Source organism: Somniosus microcephalus, chromosome 3 (genome assembly GCF_052327205.1).
Source record: "Somniosus microcephalus isolate GS21.2 chromosome 3, FLI_Smic_1.0, whole genome shotgun sequence".
In the NCBI taxonomy this organism is placed as follows: Eukaryota; Metazoa; Chordata; class Chondrichthyes; order Squaliformes; family Somniosidae; genus Somniosus; species Somniosus microcephalus.
Window position 1 is genome coordinate 7,334,484 of NC_140989.1, and position 27,811 is coordinate 7,362,294.

The window sequence follows — 27,811 nt, forward strand, 5'->3', positions numbered from 1 at the left end:
GCAATTGAGTTTGCTTTGGGTTTTTGTTGTTTCTGCCCAATATGACAGGTATTTTTCCTTTTGCTTAGTGACAATTGTGTTGGGTCGAATTCTCTGTGCTACGATGTCACTGTCCTGGGGCTGGTTATTGTTAGTAGTGTTAGTGGTTGCTTCACTGAGTCCCAGGACTAGTTGACTGAGGGTGTTCTTCTTTATGGTCCTCTCTTGGCATTTCAAGGCTTCGTAATGATAGCAGTGGGGGTTGCTCATTTTTAGGTGTTTCCAAAATTTGGTGGCTCTTTTTTGGATAGTAATTATAAGTGGAAATTGGCCTAGTTCTGCCCTGCATGCATTGTTTACGGTTTTCCTTTGAGTCTGGAGGATACTTTTACAGAATTCTGCATGTAGGATCTCAATTGGGTGTTTGTCCCATTTTGCAAATTCTTGTTGTGTTAGCGGTCCCCACACTTCACTGCCGTAGATTGCAATTGGTTCAATTACTGATTTGAAAATTTTGAGCCAAATGCTAATTGGGATTTCTATTTGGGTTGATCTTTTAATGGCATAGAAAGCCCTTCTAGCTTTCTCTTTCAGTTCATTCACAGCCAGTTTGAAATTTCCCGTAGAGCTGATTTTTATGCCCAAGTATGTGTAGTTAGTGGTTTGTTCGATTTTAGTTGTTCCTAGTGTGAGATTTATTTTGGGTCCCTGATGTCTGGATCTTTCTCTCTCTCTCTCTCTCTCTGTCCCTCTCTCTCTGTCTCTCTCTCTCTCTCTCTGTCTCTCTCTCTCTGTCTCTCTCTCTCTGTCTCTCTCTCTCTCTCTCTCTCTCTGTCCCTCTCTCTCTCTCTGTCCCTCTCTCTGTCCCTCTCTCTCTCTCCGTCCCTCTCTCTGTCCCTCTCTCTGTCTCTCTCTCTCTCTCTCTCCCTCTCTCTCAATTCAAATTCAAATCACTTTATTGGCATGATAAGGTACATCTTATGTTGCCAAAGCATCAAAATACATTTATGGTTGAACACATAAACGCGGTTCCATTCATACAGTGTATAAACAGGTATATCCCTGAGTGTATAAATATACATTCGCCTTGTTTATATATACTCTTGTCTTAGTTTACTGGTTGTCCCTCTGTTCATGGCAAGCTGTAACATAGTGTGCCGCCAGTGTTATACAGCTTCTCCCCTCCCCCAGTAGGTATGGGAGTTTTTGGTTGTCATTCAGGTTTCTGAATTCAGGGCATATTTGTGAGAATTTTTGGTAGAAATTCTCCCTGATGCCCTGATATTTTCCACAGGCTGTGAGGAAGTGCATCTCTGTCTCCACTACTCCCTGACTGCAGTGAGAGCATATCCTGTCTTCTCTTGGCAGCCTGGTCTGCCTGTGTCTGCCTTTTTCGATCGCTAGGCTATGTTCGCTAAGTCTGTACCTTGTCAAGGTTCTTCTCAGTTTGTTATCCTTTACCATGGTCAGGTCATCAGCTATGTTGTATTGTCTGTTTAGGGCCAGGTAGCAATTGAGTTTGCTTTGGGTTTTTGTTGTTTCTGCCCAATAGGTCAGATATTTTTCCTTTTGCTTATCGACGATTGTGTTGGGTCGAATTCTTTGTGTTACGCTGTCACTGTCCTGGGGCTGGTTATTGTTAGTAGTGTTAGTAGTTACTTTGCTGAGTCTCAGGACTAGTTGACTGAGGGTATTCTTCTTTATGGTCAGCTCTTGGCATTTCAGGGCGTTGTAGTGATAGCATTGGGGGTTGCTCATTTGTAGGTGATTCCAAAATTTGGTGGCTCTTTTTTGGATAGTGGTTATTAATGGATATTGGCCTAGTTCCGCCCTGCATGCATTGTTTACTGTTTTCCTTTGAGTCCGGAGGATACTTTTACAGAATTCTGCATGTAGGATCTCAATTGGGTGTTTGTCCCATTTTGTAAATTCTTGTTGTGTTAGCGGTCCCCATACCTCACTGCCATAGAGTGCAATTGGTTCAATTACTGATTTGAAAATTTTTAGCCAAATGCTAATTGGGATATCTATTTGGATTGATTTTTTAATGGCATAGAAAGCCCTTCTTGCTGTCTCTTTCAGTTCATTCACAGCCAGTTTGAAGTTTCCCGTAGAACTGATTTTTAAGCCCAAGTATGTGTAGTTAGTGGTTTGTTCAATTTTGGTTGTTCCTAGTGTGAAATTTATTTTGGGTCCCTGATGTTTGGATCTTTGCTGGAACACAAGGACTTTGGTTTTTTGGGGATTTATTGTCAGGGCCCAAGTCTGGCAGTACGACTCCAGCAGGTCCAGGTTCTGCTGTAGACCCTCCTTAGTTGGTGACAGCAGAACCAGGTCATCTGCATAGAGGAGGAATTTAACCTTGGATTCATATAGGGTGAGGCCGGGTGCTGTAGATTGTTCAAGTAGTTTTGCCAATTCATTTATGTAAATATTAAAGAGTGTCGGTGAGATTGGCGAGCCCTGCGTCACCCCCCGCCCCTGTGGGAAGTATTTTGTTTGTTTGTCTCCAATTTTAACTGCACATTTGTTGTTTGTATACATTGATTTAATTACATCATATGTTTTTCCCCCTACCCCGCTTTCGATAAGTTTCAGGAATAGACCGTCATGCCAGATGGAGTCGAAAGCCTTCTGGAAATCTATAAAGCATGCGTAGATTTTGCTTTTGTTATTGTGAACGTGTTTGTCAATTAGGGTCTGTAGGGTGAAGATATGATCTGATGTTCTATAGTTTGGCAGGAATCCAATTTGGCTTTTACTCAGGACATTGTGCTCCTCAAGGAAGTTTATAAGTCTTTTGTTTATGATGCTACAGAATACCTTCCCCAGGTTACTGTTTACACAGATGCCTCGATAGTTGTTTGGGTCGACTTTGTCCCCACTTTTGTATATGGGCGTTATGAGTCCTTTGTTCCAGATATCAGGGAAATAGCCGACACTCAGAACCAAGTTGAAGAGTTTTAGGATAACCAGTTTCATTTTGTCGTCTGTGTGTTTAATCATCTCGTTTAGTATGCCGTCTCCCTCACCCTCTCCCCCCTCTCCTCTCCCCCCCTCCCCGCTCCCTCCCACTCTGAGTACAGACCCTGTGCCAGACGGTTCTTTATTGCCCCCCATGCCCTCCCGAATAACGAGGCGAGAAGGGGCGCTGGATTTGCAGCTTGCTTTAATGAGGGGCTCTGGGTACAGCAATCTATAATATAGTGATGGAGCTACAGTAGCAGCAGGTGGGGAGCTGGGCCCGTCCTCACCACATTGCTTACAGAGGGGAAGGCTCTCCATCCAGCGTCTCCGCACTGACATCACCCGGGTTGTCAGACGTGCATCCTTGGGGTCTGGGAGGGAAAGTGATCATTTTAGTCCTGCAGTCAGGGGAGTTCAAACAAGGAGTGTAATAGCGGGTAGTCTAACTCCGGGTCAGTGCTGCCGGGAGTGGTGCGACCACCCCATAATATTCACAGATTCTTCCAACAGCTCAAGCTCCCTTCCTATTGATTCTCACCCCGTGATGGACTGCTCTGGATTTTAGCAGCCGCGATCGCTTTGGGTGGCACAGGGAGAATTTGGCGAGGGGATTGTAGTTTAAAGCCCCAAACACTGCCCCCTGGGGGTATCAGAGGGTAATGACAAACACTGCCCCCTGGGGGTATCAGAGGGTAATGACAAACACTGCCCCCTGGGGGTATCAGAGGGTAATGACAAACACTGCCCCCTGGGGGTATCAGAGGGAAAATCCCAAACACTGCCCCCTGGTGGTATCAGAGGGTAATGACAAACACTGCCCCCTGGGGGTATCAGAGGGTAATGAAAAACACTGCCCCCTGGGGGTATCAGAGGGTAATGACAAACACTGCCCCCTGGGGGTATCAGAGGGTAAATCCCAAACACTGCCCCCTGGGGGTATCAGAGGGTAATGACAAACACTGCCCCCTGGGGGTATCAGAGGGTAATGACAAACACTGCCCCCTGGGGGTATCAGAGGGTAATGACAAACACTGCCCCCTGGGGGTATCAGAGGGTAATGACAAACACTGCCCCCTGGGGGTATCAGAGGGTAATGACAAACACTGCCCCCTGGGGGTATCAGAGGGTAATGACAAACACTGCCACCTGGGGGTATCAGAGGGTAATGACAAACACTGCCCCCTGGGGGTATCAGAGGGTAATGACAAACACTGCCCCCTGGGGGTGTCAGTGGGTAATGACAAACACTGCCCCCTGGGGGTATCAGAGGGTAATGACAAACACTGCCCCCTGGGGGTATCAGAGGGTAATGTCAAACACTGCCCCCTGGGGGTATCAGAGGGTAAATCCCAAACACTGCCCCCTGGGGGTATCAGAGGGTAATGACAAACACTGCCCCCTGGGGGTATCAGAGGGTACTGACAAACACTGCCCCCTGGGGGTATCAGAGGGTAATGACAAACACTGCCCCCTGCGGGTATCAGAGGGTAATGACTAACACTGCCCCCTGGGGGTATCAGAGGGTAATGACAAACACTGCCCCCTGGGGGTATCAGAGGGTAATTACAAACACTGCCCCCTGGGGGTATCAGAGGGTAATGGCAAACACTGCCCCCTGGGGGTATCGGAGCATAATTTTTTTAATTAATTGGTGGGATGTGGGCCTCGCTGGCAAGGCCAACATTTATTGCCCATCCCTAATTGCCCTTGAGAAGGTGGTGGCGAGCCGCTTTCTTGAACTGCTGCAGTCCGTGTGGTGAAGGTGCTCCCACAGTGCTGTTGGGGAGGGAGTTCCTGGATTTTGACCCAGTGACGATGAAGGATCGGCGATATACTGCCAAGTCAGGATGGTGTGTGACCTGGAGGGGAACTTGGAGGGGGTGGTGTTCCCATGCACCTGCTGCCCTTGTCCTTCTAGGTGGAAGAGGTCGCGGGTTTGGGAGGTGCTGCTCTTGTTGTGACAGTATTTATGTGGCTGGTCCGGTTAAGGTTTTGGTCAATGGTGACCCCCAGGATGTTGATAGTCGGGGATTCGGCGATGGTAATTCCGTTGAATGTCAAGGGGCAGTGGTTAGACGCTCACCTTTTGGAGATAGCCATTGCCTGGCACTTCTGGGGTGCGAATGTTACCTGCCACTTATCAGCCCAAGCCTGAATGTCATCCAGGTCTTGCTGCATGTGGGCATGGACTGCTTCATTATCTGAGGAATTGTGAATGGCACTGAACACTGTGCAGTCATCAGTGAACATCTCCATTTCTGACCTTATGTTGGAGGGAAGGTCATTGTTGAAGCAGCTGAAGATGGTTGGGCCTAGGACACTGCCCTGAGAAACTCCTGCAGTGATGTCCTGGTGCTGTGATGATTGACCTCCAACCACCACAACCATCTTCCTTTGTGCTAGGTATGACTCCAGCCTGTGGAGCGTTTTCCCCCTGATTCCCATTGACTTCAGTTTTACTAGGGCTCCTTGATGGAACTGGGTTATAAACCCCCCGCCCCGGGACTGGGTTATAAACCCCCCGCCCCGGGACTGGGTTATAAACCCCCCCGCCCCGGGACTGGGTTATAAACCCCCCGCCCCGGGACTGGGTTATAAACCCCCCGCCCCGGGACTGGGTTATAAACCCCCCGCCCCGGGACTGGGTTATAAACCCCCCGCCCCGGGACTGGGTTATAAACCCCCCGCCCCGGGACTGGGTTATAAACCCCCCCGCCCCGGGACTGGGTTATAAACCCCCCGCCCCGGGACTGGGTTATAAACCCCCCGCCCTGGGACTGGGTTATAAACCCCCTGCCCCGGGACTGGCTTATTCACCCCCTGCCCCGGGATTGGGTTATAAACCCCCTGCCCCGAGAATGGGTTATAAACCCCCTGCCCCAGTGAGTGAGTGACTGGGTTATAGAGAAGAGCGGAGATTCAGGAATTCCCCGGGGGATGAGGAAATACCCGGGGGTGAGGGGGTGAAACATAGAAGATAGGAGCAGGAGTAGGCCATTCGGCCCCTCGAGCCTGCTCCGCCATTCAATGCGATCATGGCTGATCATCCAAATTCAGTACCCGGTCCCTGCTTTCTCCCCATGCCCCTTGATCCCTTTGGCCTTAAGAAATATATCCAACTACTTCTTGAATATATTTAATGAATTGGCCTCAACTGCCTTCTGTGGTAGAGAATTCCACAGGCTCACCACTCTCTGGGTGAAGAAATTCCTCCTCATTTCTGTCCTAAATGGCTTACCCCTTATCCTTAGACTGTGACCCCTGATTCTAGACTCCCCAACCATCGGGAACATCCTTCCAGCATCTAGTCTGTCTAGTCCTGTTAGAATTTTATAAGTTCCAATGAGATCCCCTCTCATTCTTCTAAACTCCAGCGAGTACAAGTCCAATCGATCCAATCTCTCCTCATACATCATTCCTGCCATCCCAGGTATCAGCCTGGTGAATCTTTGCTGAACTCCTTCCATGGCAAGAACATCCTTCCTCAGATAAGGCGACCAAAACTGCACACAATACTCAAGGTGTGGTCTCACCAAGGCCCTGTACAACTGCAGCAAGACATCCTTCTTCCTGCACTCAAACCCTCTCGCTACGAAGGCCATCACACCATTTGCCTTCTTAACCGCCTGCTGCACCTGCATGCTTACCTTCAGCGACTGGTGCACAAGGACACCCAGGTCTCGTTGCACTTCCCCTTCTCCCAATCTATTGCCATTTAGATAATAATCTGCCTTCCTGTTTTTGCCACCAAAGTGGATAACCTCACATTTGTCCACATTATAGTGCATCTGCCATGCTTCTGCCCAATCACTCAACATGCCCAAATCATCCTGGAGTTTCTCGACATCCTCCTCACAGCACACATGCCCACCCAGCTTTGTGTCATCTGCAAATTTGGAGATATTACATCTAGTTCCCTTGTCTAGATCATTTATGTATATTGTGAATAGCTGGGGTCCAAGGACCGATCCCTGCAGTACCCCACTAGTCACTGCCTGCCATTCGGAAAAAGACCCGTTTACTCAAACTCTTTGCTTTCTGTCTGCCAACCAGTTCTCTATCCAAGTCAATACCTTGCCCCAATCCCATGTGCCTTAACTTTACACGCTATTCTCTTATGCGAGACCTTATCGAAGGCCTTCTGAAAGTCCAGATACACCACATCCACTGGTTCTCCCTTATCTATTTTACCAGATACATCCTCAAAAAATTCCAGTAGATTAGTCAAGCACGATTTACCTTTTCAATTCAATTCAATTCAATTTTATTTGTCATATATGCAGCAATGTGTGTACTGCACAATGAAATGTTGATTTTTACGAGTCCTCCCAACATTGGAATAAATATGGCATAGTAATGATAAAAAATAATAGAAATACAGTAATAATAAATAAAACAACAGTAATAAATAATAATAAATTATTCGTTCATGAGTCTTATGGCCTGGGGGTAGAAGCTGTTTCGAAACCTGCTGGTACGAGACCGTATGCTTCGGTATCTCTTACCGGACGGGAGCAGGGCGAAGAGGTTGTGGCTGGTGTGGCTCGCGTCTTTGATGATTCTCAGGGCCTTCCCCCGGCACCTCTCGGGGTAGATATCCTGCACAGCAGGTAGTTTAATTCCTATAGTATGTTGTGCAGCTTTCACCACCATCTGTAGAGCCTTGCGGTCTGTGGCGGTGCAGTTGCCATACCAGGTAGTGATGCAGCCGGACAGGATACTCTTGATGGTGCACCGGTAGAAGTTGGTGAGAATCTGGGGGGCCATTCCAAATTTCTTCAGTCTCCTGAGGAAGAACAGGCGTTGGCATGCCTTCTTGGTTACGACGTCGATGTGATGTGACCACGTTAAGTCCTCCATAATGAATACACCCAGGAATTTGAAGCTGCTGACCCTCTCCACCTCAGCCCCTTCGATGTAGATTGGGGTGTGTCCCTCCCCCGCCGCTTCCTGTAGTCCACGATCATCTCCTTTGTTTTGCTGATGTTGAGGGAGGTTGTTGCACTTGCACCATTCTGCTAGGGCTTCTCCCTGTAGCCTGTCTCGTCACCATCTGTGATCAGGCCTACAACTGTAGTATCATCAGCAAACTTGATGATGGAGTTGGAGTTGTGCGTGGCCACGCAATCGTGGGTAAACAGGGAGTACAGAAGGGGGCTGAGCACACAACCCTGGGGAGCTCCCGTGTTCAGGATCAGTGTGGAGGAGGTGTTACTGCCTATTTTCACCACCTGGGGTCTGCCCGTCAGGAAGTCCAGGATCCAGTTGCATAGGGAGTTGTTAAGTCCTAGCTCACTGAGCTTGTTGACAAGCTTGGAGGGGATAATGGTATTGAATGCTGAACTATAATCAATGAACAACATTCTCACATAGGTGTTCCTCTTATCCAGGTGTGATAAGGCAGTGTGCAGTACAGTGGCGATGGCATCATCCCTAGATCTGTTTGGGCGGTAGGCAAATTAGAGTGGGTCCAGTGTGTCAGGCAGTAAGGAGTTGATGTGGGTTTTGACCAGCCTCTCAAAGCACTTCATGATGACAGAAGTGAGTGCTATGGGGCGGTAGTCATTTAAACAGGTTACTTTTGTTTTTTTGGGGACTGGAATAACCGACGTCATCTTAAAGCGGGTGGGGACTACAGACTGGTACAGTGAACGGTTGAATATATCCGTAAACACGGCTGCCAGCTGGTCAGCACATGCTCTAAGGACACGCCCAGGGATTCCATCTGGACCGGGTGCTTTGTGGGTGTTCACTCTCTTAAAGGTCTTGCTCACGTCAGCCACGGAGATTGAGAAGACCCGGTCGTCCCGAGCCACAGGCGCCCTTGTAACAGGCCAGTTGTTGTTGGCCTCAAACCGGGCATAAAAAGTGTTGAGCTCGTCCGGGAGAGAGGCATTGCTGGGCATGACACAGCTGGGTTTCCCTTTGTAGTCCGTAATAGATTGTAGTCCACTCCACATCCTTCGCGAATCTGAGCTATGATAGTGTGACTCCACTTTGTCCGTGTATTGTCTTTTTGCATTTTTGATGGTTTTTCTGAGGTCGTACCTTGATTTCTTGTACTCACCCATGTCCCCAGAGTTGAATGCGATGGATCTTGCTTTTAACATAGCACGGATATTGCCATTTACCCATGGTTTCTGGTTGGGAAATGTTCGTACAACAATCCTCGGAACAACGAGGATATCCACCTATCCACCGTCAACCCTTTGAATGACATTCCCCAATCAATCCTACCCAACTCGCATCTCAGACCATCATAGTTTCCTTTATTTAAATTTAGGACCCTAGTCTCTGAGTCAACTGCTTCATTCTCCATCTTAATTGATTCACAACAATTTTGTAAATCCATGTTGACTTTGTCTGATCCTGTCACTGTTTTCCAAGTGCTCTGCTATTACATCTTTTATAATGGACTCTGTTGTGTATGTACCTTTAAGGGAATAACTGGTCTTAGGCTGCAGTACCAGCAGTGACCACCCCTGTATAAAATCCCCTAGCAGGCTCCTGTAGTTTCAGTTTCAAGCTGCCTCTTGTTCAGTAAAGTACCTGTTAAACTGTTCTCCCGAAGTCCGTGTATTATTGAGGCGCGGACTTTACAGTGGCGACGAGTAAGTTCGAACTCACCTGCAGTGTGGCATCATCTCACGGGGATCTCGCCTGAAAGGAAGGTCCTGGAAGGTCATAGTCTGAGCAACGGGCGTCGACCGAGGGCAACCGCCCAAAGAATCCATCGGTGTTTGGAGAATTGCGGGAGAGACTGTGGTTCCAGCGAATCATGCTGGTAGCAGGTAGCGCGCTGACCCTTCCGGACTGCGGCGGGCTCAAGCTCGATCGAGCGGCTCTACAAATCGGGCCGTGCAGCGTCGCCGGGAAAAGAAAACAAGAGAGAGAGGGTGGAGCGCACAGGGCGCGGTCGGTGCTCGAGAACAGGATAGCGGAGAGAAACTAAACGGGGGGGAAGGAAAGCGAGACGTGCCAAAGCTGCGGGTCGCCGCCATTACCCTGTAGAATGCTAGGAGCAGCGTGGCAGTAAGGGGAAGAAGCAAAATCGCGGGAGGCACCATTCTATCCCGTTGGGGAAGAAGCAAAAGCGCGGGAGGCGCCATTTTATTCCATTGGGGAAGAAGCAAAAGCGTGGGAGGCGCCATTTTAAATCGCCCAAGATGCCGAAAAGTGGCAGTATCACTGCTTTCGACAACGAGGTAGAAGACTGGACCATGTATGTGGAAAGAATTGAAGTGTACTGCAAGGCAAGTGAGGTGGCTGATGGAAAGAGGGCGTCTGTATTATTAAATCTGATGGGTGCGAGTACGTACGGCCTATTGCGGAATTTAATTACCCCAGCTAAACCAATGGAGAAAAGTTTTGAGGAGATTGTTCATATCTTACAGGAACATCTAAGCCCTACACCACTGCTGATAGCAGAAAGATTCAAGTTCCATAAAAGAAACCAGCACAAAGATGAGAGCAATGCTGACTATCTTACGGAACTACGCAAGTTATCGAAGCACTGCCAGTTCAGAGCAGGACTGGCAGACACCTTACGGGATAAGCAGTTCCAGCACATAAATGAGAAGCCAACCAGGAGCTTCAAGATAGGGCAACCAGTCTTGGCCCGCGACTACTGAACAGAAAAATGGCAGCCAGGCACAATATGCACACAGCAGGGACCACTAATGTACACAGTGGACGTTGGAGAGAGCATCGTGAGACGCCATGCTGACCAGATTCGAGAGTCACAGGAACAAGCCAAACCTGTACCACAAGCATGTGCACCTGGTAATGGGCCCGAAGTACAGATTGCGTCTACCTCAGAAGCAGGGGTACTGGAAGCTGACGAACCAACCAATGACAATGAGCCAGAATTGACTCCACCGCCAGAACAGGATACTCGAGAAAGGCGCTATCCAGTCCGGATCAGGAAGCCTCCTCAAAGACTGAACTTATAAATGACTATTTCAGTTGATGTATATATTACTGAGAAAATTGTAATTGTAATTAGTTATTATTTAGTTGTTAAATGAATGTTATGTACTGTTTATCTAAAAGGGGAGGAATTGTTGTGTATGTACCTTTAAGGGAATAACTGGTCTTAGACTGCAGTACCGGCAGTGACCACCCCTGTATAAAAGGCCCTAGCAGGCTTCTGTATTTCAGTCTGACGCTGCCTCCTGTTCAGTAAAGTACCTGTTAAACTGTTCTCCCGAAGTTCGTGTATTATTGAGGCGCGGACTTTACAGACTCTAGCATTTTCCCCACTACCGATGTCAGGCTTACCGGTCTGTAATTCCCCGTCTTCTCTCTACCACCTTTTTTGAATAGTGGGGCAACATTAGCTACCCTCCAATCCATGGGTACTGTTCCAGATTCCATCGAATGTTGGAAGATGATCAGCAATGCATCTACTATTTCTAGGGCCACTTCATTAAGTACCCTGGGATGTAGATTATCAGGCCCTGGGGATTTATCGGCCTTCAGTCCCATCAATTTCCCTAACACCATTTCCCTACAAATACTGATTTCTTTCAGTTCCACCCTTTCATCAGATCCTATGTTCCCCGGCGTCTCTGGGAGGTTATTTGTGTCCTCCTTTGTGAAGACAGAACCAAAATATGTATTTAGTTGGTCTGCCATTTCTTTGTTCCCCATTATAAATTCCCCTGATTCTGACTGCAAGGGACCTACGCTTGACTTCACCGATCTTTTTCTCTTCACATGTCTATAAAAGCTTTTACAGTCAGTTTTTATGTTCCCTGAAAGCTTACTCTCATATTCTATTTTCCCCTTATTAATTAATCCCTTTGTCCTCCTTTGTTGAATCCTAAACTGCTCCCAATCCTCAGGATTATTGCTTTTTCTGGCCAATTTATATGTCCTCTCCTTGGATCTTATGCTATCCCTAATTTCCCTTGTTAGCACCGGTTGAGTCACCTTTTTTGTTTTATTTTTATGCCAAACTGGGATGAACAAATTCTGTAGTTCATCCATGCGGTCTTTGAATGTTTGCCATTGCCTATCCACCGTCAACCCTTTGAGTGACATTCCCCAATCAATCCTACCCAACTCGCTCCTCAGACCATCGTAGTGTCCTTTATTTAAATTTAGGACCCTAGTCTCTCAGTCAACTACTTCATTCTCCATCTTAATGAAGAATTCGATCATATTATGATCGCTCTGACCCAAGTGGCCTCGTACAACAAGATTGCTAATTAATCCTTTCTCGTTACATAATACCCAGTCTAAGATGGCCTGATCTCTGGTTGGTTCCTCGACATATTGGTCCAGGAAACCATCCCGTAAAACACTCCAGGAATTCCTCCTCCACAGTATTGTTACTAATTTGGTTAGCCCAATCTATATGTAGATTAAAGTCACCCATGATGACTGCTGTGCCCTTATTGCATGCTTCTTTAATTTCTCTTTTAATGCCATCCCCAACCTCCGCCTTACTGTTTGGAGGTCTATATACCACTCCCACTAACGTTTTCTGCCCCTTGGTATTTCTCAATTCTACCCATACAGATTCCACATCATCAGAGCTAATATCCTTCCTTACAATTGTGTTCATCCCTTCTTTAACCAGTAATGCTACCCCACCTCCCTTTCCTTTTTGCCTATCTCTCCTGAATATCGAATACCCCTGGATGTTGAGTTCCCAGCCTTGGCCATCCTTGAGCCACGTTTCCGTAATCCCAACCAAATCATATTCGTTTACCTCTAATTGCGCAGCCAATTCATCTACCTTATTGCGAATGCTTCTCGCATTAAGACACAAAGCCTTCAGGCTTTTTTTTTTTAACGCTCTTAGACCTATTAGAATTATTATTTACTGTGGCCACGTTTGATTTAAACCATTGATTTCTCTGACTGCTACTTTTGTTTTTCTCCTTCCTATCTTTTGCTTTTATCCTTGTTTCCCTTTCCTCTGTCTCCCTGCTCAGGTTCCCAACCCCCTGCCATTTTAGTTTGGGTGGAGGGGGATGAGTGAATACCCGGGTCTGTAAAAGGTTCTGATTTTCTGAGAGTTTATCGAGTTCAGACCCGTGGAACAGACAACACAAAACCCAATAAATCTGTGAAACTTCTTTTACTTCAAAATCAACAAGAGGTTACAAGTAATTACCAGAATACAAACTGTACTCAATTCATGTACTTATTAATAACAAGCATCTAAAATCATTTAATTTAAGCTCAGTTGAATATAAGCAAAACCACATACGTACTAACACCAGGTGAGAGGTCAGCTCAGCGATGACTAGATGTGTGACTTTAACTGGCACCTGACCAGGCCGCCGATCGACTGCAGCCCCCAGTGTCAGTCCACAACACCCCTCATACCCCAAAACTGGCAACTCGCCCCCAGCACTCGGGCCCCAAACTCTGTGAAGAACCTTGTTTTTCTCACTCTCACTTTCTTTCTGTTTTGACGCTTAGTTAACCAAGGCCAGACATTGAAGGGTTGGAGAGTGTCGGTGTTTTCACATTTGCAGATTGTTGACTCGTGAATCTCACGGGATTTTCAAGATCTTATCTTTTGAAGGAAAATACCAGCAGATCATCTTTTAGCCAAGCAGGCTCTTGCCTCAAAGCTTGTCGGTAAATTGGCTCACTTTTAGATTCAGTCAAGTTTACCATGGACTGTATTACAGGGGGATCAGGAAATATCTGGGGGAGGGGATCAGGAAATACCCGGGGGAGGGGGGTGGATCAGCAAATACCCGGGGGGGGGGATCAGGAAATACCCGGGGGAGGGGGATCAGGAAATACCTGGGGGAGGGGATCAGGAAATACCCGGGGGAGGGGGGTGGATCAGCAAATACCCGGGGGGGGGGGATCAGGAAATACCCGGGGGGGGGGGATCAGGAAATACCTGGGGGAGGGGATCAGGAAATACCCGGGGGAGGGGGATCAGGAAATACCCGGGGGAGGGGATCAGGAAATACCCGGGGGAGGGGATCAGGAAATACCCGGGGGAGGGGGATCAGGAAATACCCGGGGGAGGGGATTAGGAAATACCCGGGGGGGGTGGGATCAGGAAATAACCGGGGGAGGGGATCAGGAAATACCCGGGGGAGGGGATCAGGAAATACCCGGGGGGGGGGGGGGATCAGGAAATAACTGGGGGAGGGGATCAGGAAATACCCGGGGGAGGGGATCAGGAAATACCCGGGGGGGGGGGGGATCAGGAAATACCCGGGGGAGGGGGATCAGGAAATACCTGGGGGAGGGGATCAGGAAATACCCGGGGGAGGGGGGGGGATCAGCAAATACCCGGGGGGGGGGGATCAGGAAATACCCGGGGGAGGGGGATCAGGAAATACCTGGGGGAGGGGATCAGGAAATACCCGGGGGAGGGGGGTGGATCAGCAAATACCCGGGGGGGGGGATCAGGAAATACCCGGGGGGGGGGGATCAGGAAATACCTGGGGGAGGGGATCAGGAAATACCCGGGGGAGGGGGATCAGGAAATACCCGGGGGAGGGGATCAGGAAATACCCGGGGGAGGGGATCAGGAAATACCCGGGGGAGGGGGATCAGGAAATACCCGGGGGAGGGGATTAGGAAATACCCGGGGGGGGTGGGATCAGGAAATAACCGGGGGAGGGGATCAGGAAATACCCGGGGGAGGGGATCAGGAAATACCCGGGGGGGGATCAGGAAATAACTGGGGGAGGGGATCAGGAAATACCCGGGGGAGGGAATCAGGAAATACCCAGGGGAGGGGGATCAGGAAATACCCGGGGGAGGGGGGATCAGGAATTACCTGGCGGGGGGGGATCAGGAAACACCCGGGGGGTGGGGGATCAGGAAATACCCGGGGGGTGGGGGATATGGTAATACCCGGGGGAGGGGGGGTCAGGAAATACCCGGGGGAGGGGGATCAGGAAATACCCGGGCTGGGGGAGGGGATCAGGAAATAGCTGGGGGAGGGGGATCAGGAAATACCCGGGCTGGGGGAGGGGATCAGGAAATAGCTGGGGGAGGGGGATCTGGAAATACCCGGGGGAGGGGGATCAGGAAATACCTGGGGGAGGGGGATCTGGAAATTCCCGGGGGGGGATCAGGAAATACCCGGGGGGGGGGGATCAGGAAATACCCGGGGGAGGGGATCAGGAAATACCCGGGGGAGGGGGATGTGGAAATACCCGGGGAAGGGGGTCGGGAAATACCCGGGGGAGTGGGATCAGGAAATACCCGGGGGTGGGGGGAGGGGATCAGGAAATACCCGGGGAGGGGGATCTGGAAATTCCCGGGGGGGGGGATCAGGAAATACCTGGGGGGCGGGGATCAGGATATACCCGGGGGAGGGGATCAGGAAATATCCGGGGGCGGGGGGGATCAGGAAACACCCGGGGGAAGGGGATCAGGAAATACCCGGGGGAGGGGGATCAGGAAATACCCGGGGGAGGGGGATCAGGAAATACCCGGGGGAGGGGGATCAGGAAATACCCGGGGGAGGGGGATCAGGAAATATCCGGGGGGGGGATCAGGAAATACCCGGAGGGGGGGGAGGGGATCAGGAAATACCCGGGGGAGGGGGATCAGGAAATATCCGGGGGGGGGGATCAGGAAATACCCGGAGGGGGGGAGGGGATCAGGAAATACCCGGGGGAGGGGTATCTGGAAATACCCGGGGGAGGGGGATCAGGAAATACCCGGGGGGCGGGTGGGATCAGGAAATAGCTGGGGGGAGGGGGATGAGGAAATATCCGGGGGAGGGGAATCAGGAAATACCCGGGGGGGGGGGCATCAGGAAATAGCATGGGGGGGGGGTTTTCAGGATATACCCAGGGAAGGGGATCAGGAAATGCCCGGGGGGAGGGGATCAGGAAATACCCGGGGGAGGGGGATCAGGAAATACCCGGTAAGGGGATCAGGAAATACCCGGGGGAGGGGGATCAGGAAATACCCGGGGGAGGGGGATCAGGAAATACCCGGGGGGCGGGTGGGATCAGGAAATAGCTGGGGGGAGGGGGATGAGGAAATATCCGGGGGAGGGGAATCAGGAAATACCCGGGGGGGGGGGGGCATCAGGAAATAGCATGGGGGGGGTTTTCAGGATATACCCAGGGGAGGGGATCAGGAAATGCCCGGGGGGAGGGGATCAGGAAATACCCGGGGGAGGGGGATCAGGAAATACCCGGGGGAGGGGATCAGGAAATACCCGGGGGAGGGGGATCAGGAAATACCCGGGGGAGGGGATCGGGAAATACCCGGGGGAGGGGGATCAGGAAATACCCGGGGGAGGGGGATCAGGAAATACCTGGGGGACGGGATCAGGAAATACCCCGGGGGGGGGGGTTCAGGAAATACCCGGGGGCAGGGATCAGGAAATACCCGGGGGAGGGGATGAGGAAATACCCGGGGGAGGGGGATCAGGAAATACCCGGTGGGCGGGGGATCAGGAAATACCCGGGGGAGTGGGATCAGGAAATACCCGGGGGGGGGATCAGGAGATACCCGGGGGGGTGGATCAGGAGATACCCGGGGGGGGGGGCATCAGGAAATACCCGGGGGAGGGGATCAGGAAATACCCGGGGGAGGGGGATCAGGAAATACCCGGGGGGTGGATCAGGAAATACCCGGGGGTGGGGGATCAGGAAATACCCGGGGGAGGGGGATCAGGAAATACCCGGGGGAGGGGGATGGGGATCAGGAAATACCCGGGGGAGGGGGATGAGGAAATACCCAGGGGAGGGGGATCAGGAAATACCCGGGGGAGGGGGATGAGGAAGTACCTGGGGGAGGGGGAGGGGATCAGGATATATCCGGGGGAGGGGGAGGGGGTCAGGAAATACCCAGGGGAGGGGGAGGGGGAGGGGGGAATCAGGAAATACCCAGATACTGACCCTTTCCCTGATTTATTTGCCCTCTCCACTCCCAATTCTGCAGTTGTCACTAGTTGTGATAAAGCTGTTAAACATTGGGACTTTCCCATCCAGCTCACTGAGCTCACTGTGGACTCGCGAGTCACACAGCAGCTCCTTATCAAAGCTCTGCAGTTGGATGAAGGTGAAGAGTTCCTGCAGACGGCCTTTGATCGCATCGATCCCATAGAAGGTCTCCTCCGTGCACTGCATGTGCAACACCTCCAGCTCGCTCTGCAGCTCAGTCAGGTGATTCAGATTGTCCTCCACCATTCTCTTTACCTCAAACAGCTCATCGATATCTTTCTTCATCATTACCTCCTTCCTTTCCTTCTCTCTCAAGCTCTCGCCTTCAGCCCTCTTTTCCTTCAGTTCCGTTATCTTCTTGTAGCACTGCTCCAGATTTTCTTCTTCAGTGTCGATTCTCACACTCAATTTTCCACATCTGTCGTTAGTGGCCTGGGATAGATCCACAGCACGCTGTATTTCTTTCAAAGTACCAATCACCATCGGGATTCCTAGAGGAGAGTGAATGGGACAGCAAGTAATCAGGAAGGCAAATGGAAAGTTTGCTTTTATTGCAAGGGACATGGAGTGTAAAAGCAGGGAAGTCCTGCTACAACTGTACAGGGTATTGGTGAGACCACACCTGGAGTACTGCGTACAGTTTTGGTCTCCTTATTTAAGGACGGATACACTTGCATAGGAGGCAGTTCAGAGAACGTTCACGAGGTTGATTCCTGAGATGAAGGGGTTGTCTTATGAGCTTGACCTTGGTGAGACCACACCTTGAGTATTGTGTGCAGTTTTGGTCGCCTTACCTGAGGAAGGATGTTCTTGCCATAGAGGGAGTGCAGCGAAGATTCACCAGACTGATACCTGGGATGGCAGGAATGACGTATGAGGAGAGATTGGGTCGATAAGGCTTATATTTGCTAGAGTTTTGAAGAATGAGAGGGGATCTCATTGAAACTTATAAAATTCTAACAGGACTAGACAGACTAGATGCAGGAAGGATGTTCCCGATGGCAGGGGAGTCCAGAACCAGGGGTCACAGTCTAAGGATAAGGGGTAAGGCTAAAGGGATCAAGGGATATGGGGAGAAGGCAGGGACAGGGTACTGAGTTTGGATGATCAACCATGATCTCATTAAATGGCGGAGCAGGCTCGAGGGGCCGAATGGCCGACTCCTGCTCCTATCTTCTATGTATCTATGAAAGGTTGAGCAGGCTGGGCCTATATTCATTGGCGTTTAGAAGAATGAGAGGTGATCTTATTGAAACACATAAGATGCTGAGGGGGCTCGACAGGGTAGATGCTGAGGCATAGAAAACATAGAAAAATAGGAGCAGGAGTAGGCCATTCGGCCCTTCGAGCCTGTTCCACCATTCAAGATGATCGTGGCTGTCCCTTTATCTCAATACCATATTCCTGCTCTCTCCCCGTACCCCTTGATGCGTTTTGTGTCTAGAAATCTATCTGTCTCCTTCTTAAATATATTCAGTGACTTGACCTCCACAGCCTTCTGTGGTAGAGAATTCCACAGGTTCACCACCCTCTGAGTGAAGAAATTCCTCCTCATCTCAGTCCGTATCCTGAAACTGTGACCCCTAGTTCTAGACCCCCCATTCCTCCCTGCAGTCAGTCTGTCTATCCCGGTCAGAATTTTATAAGTTTCAATGAGATCCCCCCTCATTCTTCTAAACTCTGGTGAATACAGGCCTAGTCGACCCAATCTCTCCTCATACGACAGTCCTGCCATCCCAGACGATGTTTCCCCTTATGGGGGAATCTAGAACTAGGGGGCATAGTTTCAGAGTAAGGAGTCGCCCATTTCAAACGGAGATGAGGAGGAATTTCTTCTCTCAGAGGGTCTTGAATCTGTGGAATTCTCTTCCCCAGAGAGCTGTGGAGGCTGGGTCATTGAATATATTTAAGGTGGAGATTGACAGATTTTTGAACAATAAGGGAGTCGAGGGTTATGGGGAGCGGGCAGGGAAGTGCAGTTGAGGCCAAGATCAGATCAGCCATGATTTTATTGAATGGCGGAGCAGGATCGAGGGGCCAAATGGCCGACTCCTGCTCTCATTTCTTATGTTCTTATGTTCTTAAATAGTGGGGTTACATTTGCTACCTTCCAATCCACGGGAACCATTCTAGAATCTATGGAATTTTGGAAAATGGCAACCAATGTGTAGTGTATGTACCCGTCTACCTTTCAGAGAACTATTGTATGTAACCGTCCACCTTTAAGAGAACTACTTTAGGTGTTGCACTACTTTGTTGGCTTCTGTATACTGTAATACCGACGGTGACCACACCGGTATATAAGTGCTGTGTCAGGATTTATTGGGCAGATTCGCCCTGACCTTCGAATAGTAAAGTCCTGTTTTAAGTTACTCTGGTAGTCTGTGTATTAATTAACTAAACAACCCACAGACTTTACAGTGGCGACGAGTCCGATCATACCCTGCGGCAACAATACTTCCGAAGCAGTTAACGAGTGTCGAGAAGAGGCAACCGCCCTCGTCATTCTGCTGGGAGAAAACTCGAGTCTGCAGAGCTGGAAAGGAGGAAGAATTCAGAGACAAAGACTTCCATCAGCAACAGGCACTGACTGTCCCTTCTGCCACGGTGAGGAGTGAGCCGATCAGCACGAGAAGCAAGCCGGCCACGGTGACTGTGAGTAAGGGAAAAGTAAAAAGAATAACCGGAGGATAAGGGCGGTGCACTCGACCACGGTCGAGGGGGAAAGGAGCCGGACAGAAGTCGGGCCCAGAGGCGCTGAGACTGGGGCAGCGTGGAGCAAGGAAGCCGCGGTACAGACAGGCTGGGGACGCAACGGCGTCGTGAGACAGCTAGACCGCGACCGGCGAAAAAGGCCGGGCAGCGGCCGAAGCCACGAAGCGCTGCGACCGGGAGCGTAGGCGCGGGAAGATATAAAAACTCAGCCGCAGCCGGGGAGGGAAGCACCGGACTGCGAGAGGGCTGGGAGGCGCGATTGGGAGCCGAGCGAGCGGGAGAGGCAGAGCCGACCAAGGGAGACTGAGCGAGAGCCAGTCCAGCGGCTGAAACTGTTCGCCGTCAACGGGGTGTACCCAGCGCCGGTAGAGCCGAGCGAGCGGGAGAGAGACAGAGCCCGAGCAAGGGGAACTGAGCGAGAGCCAGCCCAGCGGCTGAAACTGTTCTCCGTCAACGGGGTGTACCCAGCGCCGGTAGAGCCGAGAGAGCGGGAGAGAGACAGAGCCCAAGCAAGGGGAACTGAGCGAGAGCCAGCCCAGCGGCTGAAACTGTTCGCCGTCAACGGGGTGTACCCAGCGCCGGTAGAGCCAAGCGAGCGGGAGAGAGACAGAGCCCAAGCAAGGGGAACTGAGCGAGAGCCAGCCCAGCGGCTGAAACTGTTCGCCGTCAACGGGGTGTACCCAGCGCCGGTTGCCCTGCCGAGAAAAGGGAAAGCACTGAAGCCGACGCGCAGGCTGTGAACCTGAAAGCCAGCGGCCGTCGCCCGTGGGGAAAGTGTACCCCTCCCGCCAAGCGAAGAAACGCGGGAAGCCGCCATTAGGCGGAGAAGAAGACAGAAGCGGGGAACCGCCATTGAAGTGGGCGGGGAGAGAAGATAAGCGCGGGAAACCGCCATTTTTGCGGGAACCGCCATCTTGAAGGAAAAAAAAAGAAAATTTAAAGAAATAATCCGTGGTGTTATCAGGAAGAGAGGAAGATGCCTAAGCGTGGTAACATCAACGATTTTAATTCCGAGGTAGAAGACTGGGCCACGTATGTGGAACGCATTGAGATCTATGGTGAGGCAAATAAAATAGAAGAAGATGACAAAGCTATAACCTTGCTAAACTCGATGGGCGCAAAGACATACGGGCTCTTGAAGCATCTACTAGCACCAGCTAAACCGGCGGATCAGACTTTCGATGATATTGTTGCTGTCCTGAAGGATCATTTTAACCCCGCACCACTGATGTTAGTGGAACGATCCAAATTTTACGCGAGAACGCAACGGAAAGAGGAAAGCAACGCGGAGTACCTGATTGAACTGCGTAGGCTAGCGAAACACTGTCAGTTTAGGGAAAATCTGGAAGAGGCACTCAGAGACAAATTAGTGTGCGGAATGTCGAAGGAAGAAACACAAAAATGACTGCTCGAAGAGAACGATCTTACACTTGATAAGGCTGTCCTTATTGCTGCATCGAACGAAGCCGCAGCGAAAGGAACGGCGGAAATGCAGCTAAAGGCAGCGGCACTCAGTGTGCAGCAAATTACTTCGGGTACAACGAAATGCTATCGTTGTGGGAAGACAACACACGACCAGAACCAATGCTGGTTTAAAAACCAGGAATGTAGGGAATGTGGCAAGCTCGGTCACATAGCTAAGGTATGCCGGTCAGGAAAGAAGACCAACAATAATGAGTCACCACAAAAGAGGTACAGAAAGGTACATGAGGTGACTAGGAAGAGTCCGGAAGAACAGAATTCGGACTCACACTCCAACTGCAAGGAACTGGATAGTCTGAGAATTCACAATGTGAGTAATGAAGCTGACCGACAAGCTATCTGGATCACACTACAGATTGCAAAAGTCCAAGTGAAAATGGAAGTGGACACCGGATCGGCGTTGACGGTCATGAATAAGCATGATTATAAAAAGTTATTCAAGCATATTCCCCTACGGGATACGGAACTAGTATTGCAGACATACACGGGGCACAAAGTATACCCCATCGGAAAGATAGAAGTCAAGGTGAGATACAAGGACAAAGATCACCAAAGGATGGACCTGTATGTGTTGCCTGAGGGAGGTCCACCACTTCTGGGACGGGAGTGGATCAGGAAAATAAAGATAGACTGGCATTCACTAAACACCATGACGGTAGATTCCGGAAAGGAAGATGTCAAACCTGAACGGTTGTCCAGAATATTGGACGAAGCTAAAGAGGTATTCCAGCAAGGACTGGGAACACTGCGAGGAATTAAAGCAAAGGTTAAGATTGCAGAACATGCAAGCCCAAAATTTTTCAAAGCCAGATCGGTACCTTACGCGATACGACCTGCTGTGGAGGCAGAACTGGAAGAACTTGAACGATCAGGGGTACTGTCAAAAGTGGACTGGAGTGAGTGGGCCACGCCCATTGTTCCCATCATGAAGTCTTCACCAAGTAACAAGCCAGGGGGACCGGGGAAGGTCCGCATCTGCGGAGACTTCAAGATCACAGTGAATCCGGTGCTTCACACGGTACAATACCCGCTTCCGCGGATTGAAGATATCTTTGCTTCGTTGGCTGGAGGGAAACACTTCACCAAGATAGACCTGGCACAGGCATACTTACAAATGGAAGTCGAGGAAGAGTCGCGTCAGTACCTCACCATCAACACACACAGAGGCTTGTATCGTTATAATAGACTGGTTTTTGGGGTAGCTTCGGCTCCAGCAATTTGGCAGAGGGCCATGGAGCAGGTATTACAAGGAATTCCAAGCACGCAGTGTTACTTAGACGATATCCTGATTACGGGAGAAGACGAGGAAGAACACCTCACAAATTTGAAACTGGTGCTCACTAGGTTGAAGGAATATGGCCTTCGAGTTAATCGCAAGAAATGTGAGTTCTTCCAAAAACGGATCTCGTACTGCGGTCATGTCATTGACCGAGAGGGGTTGCACAAGTCACCTGACAAGATAGAAGCTGTCGTGAAGGCCCCTGCTCCGGAAAACGTATCACAGTTAAGATCATTCTTGGGGTTGATTAATTATTATCACAAGTTTCTGCCGAATCTATCCACGGTGCTGCATCCGCTGAATGCTCTGTTGCGGAAAGAAGTACCATGGAAGTGGAGTGAGGAATGTAAAAAGGCCTTTCGCAGAAGCAAGGCGTTGATTACCTCTGAAGAAGTGTTGGCTCATTTCAACCCAACGTTACCTCTTCGTCTAGCTTGTGATGCTTCCCCTTATGGAATTGGAGCAGTACTTTCACACAAGTTACCAAATGGCTCGGAAAGGCCAGTGGCATTCGCGTCCCGATCATTGACCTCCGCGGAGCGAAATTATGCTCAAATAGATAGGGAGGCCCTCAGCCTTGTGTGGGGCATAAAGAAATTCAATCATTACCTGCAGGGCAAGAAGTTCACATTACTGACAGACCACCAGCCGTTGGTGTCCATATTCAACCCTAACAAGGCCGTTTCCACCATGACAGCGCAAAGGTTACAGAGGTGGTCCGTGTTACTAGGGGCACACCAATATGACATCGAATACAAAAGGTCCAAACAGCATGGAAATGCTGATGGGTTATCGCGCTTGCCATTGCCGATAGTAGAAGAAGCGACTACAGTGGACCCGGTAGAGATGTTCCACTCATCCATAGTGGAATGTCTACCAGTAACAAATTCGATGATCGAAAACGAAACAAGAAATGACCCGACTCTCTCACGAGTCTATGATTTAACGGTGGAGGGATGGCCAGCACAGGGTGAACCAATGCTGCCAGCATTTTCGCAGAGAAAAGAACAGCTGTCAGTGTGTCGAGGAACCCTGATGTGTGGATCTAGAGTGGTGATTCCACCCAAACTTCAAAAGAAGGTGTTAAAGGAGCTGCACGAGGGACAACTGGGTGGAGTGAAAATGAAGAACCTAGCAAGAGCGTTCGTGTGGTGGCCAGGCATTGATGGGGACATCGAAGAAATGACTAAGAGCTGTCTAGGATGCCAGAAGGTCCAAAACGCGCCACCACAGGCTCCTCTGCATCCATGGGAGTGGCCCTCATCTCCTTGGCAAAGGGTACACATCGACTTTGCTGGTCCATTTATGGACTCAATGTTTCTAATAGCGGTGGATGCACACTCCAAGTGGCCGGAGGAAATAAAGATGTCCACCACCACCACGGAAAAAACCATCACAGTGTTAAGGACCATGTTTGCTAGGAATGGGCTGCCGGAACAGATCTGTTCTGATAATGGACCGCAATTTGTGTCCGAAGAATTCAAGAAATTCTTAAAGAGCAATGGGGTTAAGCACTACACGTCAGCCCCATACCATCCCGCCTCCAATGGATTGGCTGAAAGGTTTGTCCAGACCTTCAAGAAGGCCATAAAGGCCATGGGTAATGAAGCCATTAACTTACAACATAAGGTGGATAGCTTCTTGTTGGCGTACAGGAATGCAACACATGCGGTCACAAATCAAACTCCCGCCATGATGTTTTTTAATAGATGACTAAGATGCCGGCTGGATTTGCTTAAGCCAAACGTCAGAAGGGACGTAGAGAACTGGCAATTCCAGGGCATGAATGAAAGGCCAACTAGATCTTTTCAGATAGGTCAACAAGTTTTGGCCCGGGACTACCGTATCGAGAAATGGCAGCCTGGAACTATTGGAAAAAGGCTAGGGCCGTTGATGTATACGGTGGACATTGGGGACAGTATAATAAGGCGCCATGTTGACCAGATCATAGGGTCAGCCACAAATGGCCAACCTACTCCACCACCTTACACGGTTAATGTTGAGACAGAGATATCCAGAACACCTACCTCCGATCTGGTAATACTGGAATCAGATGAACCTGACACTGTCCTTCAAGCCGAATCGACCTTGCCAGAAGCACCTACTACCCCGCCGGAAGTTACAACACCACCGAGGCATTATCCGGACAGAGTCCGGAAACCTCCAGAGAGACTGAATCTGTGAACTGTCTTGCATAAAGTTGTATATATGTTATAATGTATGTTTAATGGGGAATCAGTATGTTGTAAGCTAAAAAGGGAGGATTGTAGTGTATGTACCCGTCTACCTTTAAGAGAACTATTGTATGTAACCGTCCACCTTTAAGAGAACTACTTTAGGTGTTGCACTACTTTGTTGGCTTCTGTATACTGTAATACCAACGGTGACCACACCGGTATATAAGTGCTGTGTCAGGATTTATTGGGCAGATTCGCCCTGACCTTCGAATAGTAAAGTCCTGTTTTAAGTTACTCTGGTAGTCTGTGTATTAATTAACTAAACAACCCACAGACTTTACACAATGCGTCTACTATCTCTATAGCCACTCTTTCAAAACCCTAGGATGTAGGCCATCAGGTCCAGGGGATTTATCGGCTTTCAGTCCCATTAATTTCTTCAGTACTACTTTCTTACTAATACTACTATCTTTCAGTTCCTCATTCTCGCTAGACCCTTGGTTGTCCATTATTTCCGAGAAGGTTTTAAGACACAAAGGGCAGGATTTTCATTCAGGAGTCAGGTTGGAGGCGGAACTACAACTTTCGGGGTAGTAGTCCCGCCTCCATCGAGTTGTGGCCAATCCACACGGGCTCAGCAGGCCAATTAAGGGCCACCCTGCAACAGGTGATGTCACAGACTGAAATTTCATCTGTCAAGACGTTTTGACAGATGAAATATCAATGTTTCACAGCTGTTTGAAGCTGTCAAACACTGACAGTCTTACTTCTAACCTGAGTCCTTCTCCACAGACTCAGTTAGAAATCTCTCCTGCACAGAAAGCTGCAGGCTGTCACTTTTGACAGATCGCAGCCATTCTGCTTTCTGTGCCGGTGAGTTGAGGGACTCCCGGGACCCAAAGGAAGGAAGGCTGAAAAGGTAAGAAAAGGTATGTAAAGCTTATTTAATCACTTTAGACACACCAAACCCACTTACCTTTGCACTCATGCACCCATCACTCACCTGAACACTGACATCTCGACCCCTCCAAGCCCTTCAACTCGACGGCCCAACTCCTCCAACTTGGCGTGATTTGGAGCCATCGGGAATCCCACAGTTCAAGCTTAAAAATAGGGATTAGGCTAAAAACTGCCTGTTGACTACCTGTTAACAGGCAGTTAATTGGCACTAATCCCTTCCCGCCTCGGGGAGGCGGGTCCCAGTGTGGGGCGGGTACCCGCCTCCTTTGAAACTGCCATGGAGGCGGGCTGGGGGTGGGATGGGGTTGGGACCCCCGATTTGGGGATTTTAACCCCCCGCACGCCTCCAATCCCGACTCCACGGCACACTGAAAATCGAGCCCAAAGTATTTGTTTAATTTTTCTGCCATTTCCTTAATTCCCCATTATAATTTCTCCTGTCTCAGCCTGTAAGGGACCCACATTTACTTTCGCTAATCTTTCCCTATTTACATACCTATAGAAACATTTACTGTCTGTTTTTATGTCTCTCGCTAATTTACTCACGTATCCTATTTTCCCTTTCTTTATCAATTTCTTGGTCCTCCTTTGCTGAATTCTAAAATCCTCCCAATCCTCAGGCTCACTACTCTTTTTGGCAGCATTATAAGCCTCTTCCTTTGATCTAATACTATCTTTAACTTCTCTTGTTAGCCACGGTTGGACCACTTTTCCTGTGGGGTTTTTGTGCCTTAAAGGAATGTATATTTGTTGTAAATTATGTATTAATTCTTTAAATGCTAGCAATTGCTCGCCCACTATCATACCTTTTAACGTAGTTTCCCAATCCACCTTAGCCAACTCGCCCCTCATACATACGTAGTTTGTTTTGTTTAGATTTAAGACCCTAGATTTGGATTTAACGAAGTCAGTTTCAAACTCAGTATAAAATTCTATCATATTATGGTCACTCTTCCCTAAAGGCCCCTTTACTACAAGGTTATTAATTAACCCTTTCTCATTGCACAATACTAGATCTAAAATAGCCTGTTCCCGAGTTGGTTCTTCAACATAGTGATCTCGAAAACTAACTTTCATACATTCCATGAATTTGTCAACCGCTCGATTACTGCAAAGTTGGTTTGCCCTGTCTGTATGTAGATTAAAGTCCCCCATGATTACTGTATTACCCTTGTTAAATGCGACTCTAATTTCCAGGGTGAGAGTGAATGGGAAAGGGGAGAGTGAATGGGACAGGGGGAGAGTGAATGGGACAGGCGGAGAGTGAATGGGACAGGGGGAGAGTGAATGGGACAGGGGGAGAGTGAATGGGACAGGGGGAGAGTGAATGGGACAGGGGGAGAGTGAATGGGACAGGGGGGAGTGAATGGGACAGGGGGAGAGTGAATGGGACAGGGGGAGAGTGAATGGGACAGGGGGAGCGTGAATGGGACAGGGGGAGCGTGAATGGGACAGGGGGGAGAGTGAATGGGACAGGGGGAGAGTGAATGGGACAGGGGAGAGTGAATGGGACAGGGGAGAGTGAATGGGACAGGGGGAGAGTGAATGGGACAGGGGGAGAGTGAATGGGACAGGGGGAGCGTGAATGGGACAGGGGGGAGAGTGAATGGGACAGGGGGAGAGTGAATGGGACAGGGGGAGAGTGAATGGGACAGGGGGAGCGTGAATGGGACAGGGGAGAGTGAATGGGACAGGGGAGAGTGAATGGGACAGGGGGAGAGTGAATTGGACAGGGGGAGAGTGAATGGGAGAGGGGGAGAGTGAATGGGACAGTGGGGAGTGAATGGGACAGGGGGAGAGTGAATGGGACAGTGGGGAGTGAATGGGACAGGGGGAGAGTGAATGGGACAGGGGGAGAGTGAATGGGACAGGGGGAGAGTGAATGAGACAGGGGGAGAGTGAATGGGACAGGGGGGAGTGAATGGGACAGGGGGAGAGTGAATGGGACAGGGGGAGAGTGAATGGGACAGGGGGAGAGTGAATGGGACAGGGGGAGAGTGAATGGGACGGGGGAGATTGAATGGGATGGGGGAGAGTGAATGGGACAGGGGGAGAGTGAATGGGACAGGGGGAGTGAATGGGACAGGGGGAGAGTGAATGGGACAGGGGGAGAGTGAGTGGGACAGGGGGAGAGTGAATTGGACAGGGGGAGAGTGAATGGGACAGGGGGAGAGTAAATGGGACGGGGGAGTGAATGGGACAGGGGGAGAGTGAATGGGACAGGGGGAGAGTGAGTGGGACAGGGGGAGAGTGAATTGGACAGGGGGAGAGTGAATGGGACAGGGGGAGAGTGAATGGGACAGGGGGAGTGAATGGAACAGGGGGAGAGTGAATGAACTGAAAGAGAAAGCAAG

The 27,811-nt window shown here is 49.9% G+C and overlaps 1 protein-coding gene across 1 annotated transcript in view; it reads right to left on the minus strand.

Annotated features, from left to right (window-relative positions):
- Window positions 1–14,130: 14,130 nt before the first annotated feature.
- Window positions 14,131–27,811, minus strand: part of LOC147120819 (uncharacterized) — a 393,799-nt gene continuing 380,118 nt past the window's right edge. Inside the window, exon 2 of the mRNA XM_085978978.1 lies at window positions 14,131–17,335. Within this exon, the coding sequence (XP_085835104.1) occupies window positions 16,812–17,335 (524 nt within the window). The 3' untranslated portion in view covers window positions 14,131–16,811. The remainder of the gene's footprint in view (window positions 17,336–27,811) is intronic.